At 32.0% G+C, this 8,511-nt stretch overlaps 1 protein-coding gene across 1 annotated transcript in view; it reads left to right on the top strand.

Moving 5' to 3' along the window:
- Positions 1-7,900: 7,900 nt before the first annotated feature.
- The window catches only part of LOC119580189, a gene marked incomplete at its 5' end in the record, with an annotated part of 4,643 nt that continues 4,032 nt past the window's right edge, over positions 7,901-8,511 (top strand). Inside the window, 2 exon segments of the mRNA XM_037928185.1 lie at positions 7,901-8,033; positions 8,326-8,458. Coding sequence (XP_037784113.1) covers positions 7,976-8,033; positions 8,326-8,458 — 191 coding nt within the window.

Below are 8,511 nucleotides of genomic sequence, written 5' to 3'. Positions count from 1 at the left end.
ACCGTTTTGAATTAATAGTGTTGTTAAATACGAGGAAGTTGATCAAGTTTAACTATTGTACATAAACGAAAAATGACGAAAAAAGTACGAAATTGCCGGTCGTTGACTAAGCATGCGGCACCCGCCAGCGAGCGAGAATCGTCCCCGAAAAAAGTGCATTAATGAACGCGCGTGACGTCACTGCGTGTGCCAAACAAACCGACCAACTTGACTCCCGTCAAATACTTCCCCTTTTTTCGACTAACATAATGCAAAATGTTTTTTTTGAAAAACCCACTGTCAGCTCATCGGGGGTTTACGAAATCCTCAGTTTATTTAAAGCAGAAGTAAAGACGGGGGTGGAAATTTTTTGGGCGACCTCCCCAGGGTCTGAACATCCCTTTCTTCCCCGGTATTTTTAAATTTTGGCTGACGTAAGTTTTTGGGAAAAGAAAAAGTAAATAAAGTTTTAGGGTAAATGTTTTAAAGTCCCTTAAAGTCCACCCCGTCCCCTGTCCTTGCCCGGGGTAAACCCCCTATCTATATTTATTCTGGGAAATGGAAAATTCTAGATTTTCCTCAGTGAAAGGGGAAACAATCAAATTCGTCATGATTAATTTGTGTTTAAAATTGTTTTGAAAAGCAGTTTCAAAAGGAAAGAGGTTTTTAGAAAAACCAAATTATAGCCAAACCCTCAGAAGTGACAGCAAAGTGTTAGGATTTTCCCAAAATTTTTGCAGCATTTAAAAGGGAAGGGAAAAAAGGGTTTAAATTTCCGGGAATAGCTGTTTATAAAATGAGCAACAAAATTTGGGATCGTGGGAATTTCCCCCCACCCCCAATAGTACAAAAGTAGGGAATTTTGATGAAAAATTTTCCCCCAAAAACCCCCCAAAACCCAAGGGCCCCGATAGCAGGGGGGAAAAAATGAAAGGGACCAGGGGTATTGCAGGGTAAATTGGGGGTTAAAATTTCCGTAGGAAAAACTGAGATTGGAAAAATTTGGGCACGGGTATTTCCCATGAAATGTAAGGAAAAAGAGTTTTAAAAAAAAACCCCCGGTTTCAGTTGGTTTCAGCCCAAATTTTTTCTGCAAATTACTAAAAATCCAAAGGGAAATCACTGTTTAGAGGGCTAAATCCACAACACCCCACACAGAGTTTCCCGTTTAAAATGACACAAAATGCTTTAAAAAAAGAGGGTCAGGGAATAAAAGAAGGTACGTAAAAAGACCTTGGTTTTGGGGGCCCTTTATCTCTGGGTTTCAATTCTCTCATAAAAAAATACTAATAAAAAGTAATTAAAGTAAAACCTTTATTGGGGCTGCGAAGCAGGGGGGGTGCCAACCCCCCAAAAACCCTGCCTGGGAAAAAAAAGAATCCTGCTCATTTTATGGGAGGATAGGGTTGGACAGACTCAGCTGTGGGCAATCCCACATATCAGTTGTACACTATCCCCTGCCATGAGAATTTTTTGTCTTCCATTACTGGGATTGATTGATTGATTCTGTGTATATCATTCATAATTTATCCCGCCCGTTTTCCCTGGCACTGTGCCCAATGGGAGGGGGGGGGGGGGTTCAGCTGAAAAATTCAATTAATTTTTTAAAAAAAGAAAGTGGGAGGAATTAAAAACAGTACCAAAAAAAAATATGATCGGTATGTGAAGATATTCTAAAAAAATTACTGAAAAAGAAAAAATTGTTGATGTATCACTGCAGGCCTCAATAATTTTTTTTTTTTTTTTCTTTTTTATTCACATTGTAATATGCCCTCACCTCAAACATTGCCACATGAACTAAAAAAAAATTTTTAACCAAAAAGCTTTGCAAACCCCAAAATCCACCCAAACACTGTAATTTTACTAAATATGGTGTGTTTATTATATATATTATTATATATAATATAAATAAATATAATATAAATATAATATATATATATAAAAATATAAATATATTATAAATATATATAAATATATATTAATAAATATAATGGAATATAGACATATATAAAATGTAAAAATTTTTAAAATAGATATTAAAATATATATATATAAAAATTAAAAAATAAAATAAAAATTTTAAAAAATAAAAAATATATTTAAAAAATATATAATTTTAAAATTTTATTGGGGATTTTTATATATATATTAATTTTTATTAAAATATCTATATAAAAAATAGTATTAAATTGTTATATAAAATTTTAATATCTTATATTTTATACTTATTTTAAAAATTTATTTTATAAAATTCTAAAATTTTTATATAAAATATTATAAAAATTTTATATTATATCCCAAAAATTGATTCTATTTATTAAAATTTTAATTTTTATAAATATTTTTAAAATTTATTATAGATTATTTTTATATATTTTATATAGATAAGGGGTATATATATAAAAATTTCCTTATTTAAATATTATATTATTTATATTTTATATTTTAAAATATTTATTTTTATATAGTATTTATAAAAAATAAAAAAATTTATATATTCCTAAAATGGGGAAAAGAATTAAAATAATATATATATTTTTAAAAAAAATTTATATATTAGAATATATATGGGGTTTAAATATTTCCATAAAAATATTAATTTATTTTATTATATATTTATCTTATAATTTTATTTTTTATATTTTTTATATTATAAAAATATTTTTATATATTTATATAGATATTTTTATTATTTTATATATAATAAAATTTTATATTATATCTTCCTATTATATATGCTATATTATTTATATATATATAAATTTATATTATATTGGGTATTAAAAATTTTTATTTTATTATATATTTTTATATTTTAAATTCTTTATTATATTTTATATTATTAATTAATTTTTTTTATATATAATTATATCTTTATTTATTTTTAATATATTAATACAATATATTTATATTATTTTATTTTAGAATAATATTTTTTATTTAAAAAATAGATATATATTTTTTATTTATATATTTTTTAATTTAATATTTTTAGATATTTTACCATTATTATTTATATAAAATATTTATATTTTTAATTTTTTATTTTTTAATAAGATAATTTTGATATTTTACATTTTTTAATAAGTTTCTTTTTAAAGATTTTTTATTTTAGATTTTTTTTATATATTTTAAATATTTTTAACATACACAAAAACCAAAAACCACCACCAACATTTTTAATCAAAATTTTTAAAACAACCACCACCAAACAACACACACCCACCACCCCAACCCCCCCCCCCCCACCCACACAACCCCAAAACACACCCACCCCCACCCACACGCCCAAACCACAAAAAAACCCCCCCCACACACACCACAAAACACAACACACCCCACATCACCAAAAACCCAAACCCACACCCACACCCCACACCCCCCCACCCACCCACACACACCCCACACCCACACCACCCACCTCCCCCCACACACACCCCCCCCCCCAAAAAACATAAAATTTTTTAATTTTTTAAAACACACACACCACCAACCCCCACACCACACACCAACCCCCACACACCCATACCCCCCACACACACACACAAAAATATATCCTTATATTTTTTATTTAAATAAATTTTTGCCCAAAAAAAACCCCCCCACACCCCCGAAAAAAAAAAAAAAAAAAAATAGAAAAATTGGAATTTAAAATATAAAAAAAACCTTTTATATTTAAAATAATTTATATTACTAGATATAATTTTATTTTTTTATATATATATATATTTTTGTTTTGTGTGTTTGTGTGTGTGTGGTGTGTGGGGCTGTTGTGGGTGTTGTGTGTGTGTTTTTGTATGGGGTGTGTGTGTGGGGGGTGTGTTTTGTGTGTGTGTACCAAAAATACAAATACATGCATATGTTATATGTATTACACATATGCATATGTGTTGTATATATATGTATATATATATATATATATATAATATATATATAATATATATTAGATATATTAATATATACTATTAATATAATATATATAATGCCGCGGTGGCAGAATGATTAGACATCGGACTCAAGAATGGCACGACGGCAATCTGAGTTCGAGGGTCGAGTCACATGTTGTTTCCTTAGGCAAAGAACTTCACCTCGATTGCCTACTAGCCACTGGGTGGCCAAGGCCAGCCCAAGTCCATGCTGGTCCCAAGCCCGGATAAAATAGAGAGAATGATGACCTAAAAAGGTACAACGGCACTCTCCATGGAAAGGAATGGGGGACCACACGTACTCTACTCCAAGATCATCCAACATGAAACTACAATTAAGTTCATGCTGTGACCACGGTGGCTCAGAACAGAACCTACCATTAAATCATAATAATAATAATAATATATATATATAATATAGATATATATACTATATATAGAGAGAGAGCAGAGAGAGAGAGAAGAGACGAGAAGATAACGAGAGAGATTGAGAGAGAGACGAGAGTAGAGAGTGCGAGAGAGAGAGAGAGAGAGATACACATAAATGTGTGAGTATATGTATGTCTATAATTTATAAGATATATATTGTAGATAGCGATCTATCTATCTGATCTATCGATATATATATATGAGGAGTAGAGATATATATATATATATATTGTATACAAACACACACACACACACACACACTACACATTACACACACACACAAACACACAACACACCACACACACACAACACACACACACACACACACAACACACACACACACACACACACACACCACATACAACACCCACACACACACACACACACACACAACACACACAAACACACACACACACACAACACACACACACACACACACACACACACACACACTGAAGAGCCACTATGAAGGGCCCTACAAGAGTATGGTAGGTGGTGAGCTTACAGTGTGTAGGTAGCACACCAACATGTAAGACTCCTTTTATTAATAGTACGAGGAAGTAGTACGGCTGCGCCAAGGAGCAAGGTGTTGCGCCTTGCCCCTGAAGGGAGTCTGCCTGGCATATCCTACAGTGGTCTAAGATGGGCATAGACACGTGCTTAACATATGGCCAATCCCTGGGATGAAAGGTAGGGTTACAACAAGATGCTTTTGTGGAAGGTGATAGGAAATCACAACATGGAATGTCTAGTGTGCACGAGAGACGAATAAACAGGTTAAGCAATTGAATACTTAGATGTATGTGTGGTGTGGGAATATATGCATGTGGACAAGACATAATGATATACAAGTCATGTAGGAATATAACAACAGATAAATAGAATAACATGGCATACACATTCAGTAACATACATATATAAAGCGGGTGACACACACACACACACCACACACCACACACACACACCACACACACACAAGTACATTACACACACATACCACACATACACACACGATACACATACACACACATCACACACACAGACACACACACAGACACACACAATACACACACACATACAACACACACACACACAACATACACACACACACACACACACACCACACACAACACACACACACACCACACAAACCCCCCCACAACACAATCAACATATAGATAGATATAGATATATATATATGATATAATATGATTAGACTAGAGAGATATGTATATATATTATGGATATAGATAGGTATATATATAGTAGTATAGATAGAAGATATATGAGAGATATTATATATACCTATATATATACATATATATCCACATGAGTATATAAATACGATATATGATATATATCTATATATAGATGAGAGTATATAGGATATAGATATATCATATATATATATATAGTATAGAGAGATATATAGAAATAGACAGATAATATATGTAGATAGATATAATATATATATAATATATATATGTATATATATAGATGTAATTATATATTATATATATATATAGAGATAGATAACATATATAGATTATAGTTATATAGTGAGAGAGATATATATATATATATACAGATATAGGGATTATAAATATATATTATATATAATAATATATGTATAAGTATATATGTATATATATATAGATATATAGAGATATATAGTAGGTCTATATATATATATACATATATATATCATATATATCTCTATATATATGGTATATATATGTAAATATATGTATAGTATATTATATATATATATATATAGATTAATATGGGTGTGTGTGTGTGTGTGTGGGTGTGTGTGTGTGTGTGTGTGGTGTGTGTGTGTGTGTGTGTCTATATTTATGTGTATATATATAGATATATATATAATATAATTATATATATATATATATACTATATATATCTAAATATATATATATATATATATATATATCATAAAGATACACACACACAGAACACACACACACACACCACACACACACACACCACCACACACCACACCACAACACACACACACACACCACACACCCACACACTGTAAGAAGCCGGTATTGATGGCCCTACAAGAGTATGGTAGTGGCGAGCTTACGGTGTAAGGTAGAACAACATGTAAGACTCCTTTTTGAATATAGTATGATGGAGTACGGGCGCGCCAAGGAGCAAGGTGTTCTCCCTTGGCTCCCTGCAGGGAGTATGCCTGTCATATCCTACAGTGGTCTACCGAGGGCCCATCGATCACGTGTTCCCCTTATGCGAATCCCTGGTGCTGCCCGGTATTGTTCCCCCCCCTGCCTAGCTTTTGTGGAAGGGGATCGCCCCCCCCCCTTGGCTGTCTAGTGTGGCAACGAGAGCGCAACTATCCACAGTACAGCCATGGGACCTACTTATATGTCTGTGTTGGGTGTGGGCCTATCGCCTGTGCCCCTCCTACCAGATTCTCACCCGTCTGTAGCAATCATAACCACAACCGCTCAAATAAGAATCACATTGGCCTCCACCCTTCGTCCCCTCCCTCTCTCCGCGTGGTACACCCACCCACACCCCCACCCCCCCCCCCCCACACAACACACACACACCACACACACACACACACACCACCACACACACACACACACACACACACAGTACATTACACACACAACACACCACATACCAGTACACACCTCATACACACACACACAGACACACAACATACACACATGACACACAGTACACACACACAGACACACACACACACACACAACACACACACACACACACACACACACACACACACACACACATAGATATGATATTATATATATATATATATATCTATAAGTAATATATATATGATATATATAGATTATTTATATAGGTATAATATCTTATGATAGACTATGTAGTATATTAGTTATATAGATAGATATAATATATATAGATATAGATATACTATATATATATATTATATATATATATGTATATATATATAGTATATATAGATGTGTATAGATATCTAATATATATATATATATAATATATTATATATATATAATATAGATAATATAGTGTGTGGCGTGTTTGTCTATATTTATGTGTATGTATATATATATATATATATATAATATATATATATATAATTATATATATTATATATTACACACCACACAACACACACCACACACACACACACACACCACACACACACACAAACCAACACACACACACACACCCACACACACACATACATATACATATATATTTCTTCTAGTAACTAAACCCCCAGAATACATGAATTTACCTTTTTTTTATTATTATTATTAATACATCTCCAGCAACATTTTTGGTTTGATATCTATTTGTAAAACAAGAAAGTTGTAATTCTTGTAATTTTTTCATCATTACCAGTACTTTTTTATTAGATAATACTTAAAAATACAGGATTTACAAATTTAACTTCTATTGTTAAGCTGATGAATTATGCTCCATTTCCTTATTATTTAAATCTCTTCAGCAAAGTTTGCTTTAAGTATTACTTCATTATCTTTTAGAAGTATATTACTCTTTTGCAGCAAGTGAGTGAGTTCCTAAGGGATGTGTCTGTGTTGGCTGACGCTCAGAGGGAACTGGTCATCATAAATGAGAAGATGAATAGAGGGATACAAAATGAGAAGTCTTCAACATTAACCCACAGTGATATACTTGGTATTATTCTTTGACTTTTTCCCATAGTTGGGAGGGCTGTGCCATTTCAATTACATGAGTACATGACATTAATATGCTTGTGTGTTAGATGAAGTAATAATTCATTTGCTGGATTTATCTTATTTTTCCCAAGACAGTTGGCAATTAACTTTTTATGTAACAGCTCATATAAATTCCAGAGTCACTGAAATCTCAGTAAGGCATGTCGTTTTCATTTTCCATATATTTCCAGCAATTTAACATTAGTTTGGTAGATCTATGAATTTTAAGTTAATGGAGTATTTTCTAAAAGGTGATAGGATTTTCTGGTGCCGTGAAGCTGAGCTGCACATGCGAACCATCATTGAAAACAAGGACCTGCTGATTTACCATCTCCAACAACCTTTAATTGCAAATTTCCTCACAATGCATCACCAATATCACAAGTAAGATGTCTTGTAATGCAGTTTTTCTATTGTAAGACCATGACTATGGTTTT

This window comes from Penaeus monodon, chromosome 13 (genome assembly GCF_015228065.2).
Source record: "Penaeus monodon isolate SGIC_2016 chromosome 13, NSTDA_Pmon_1, whole genome shotgun sequence".
Taxonomy (NCBI): Eukaryota; Metazoa; Arthropoda; class Malacostraca; order Decapoda; family Penaeidae; genus Penaeus; species Penaeus monodon.
The sequence above is the reverse complement of the archived record's forward strand: the minus strand, read 5'-3'. Positions and strand labels throughout refer to the sequence as shown.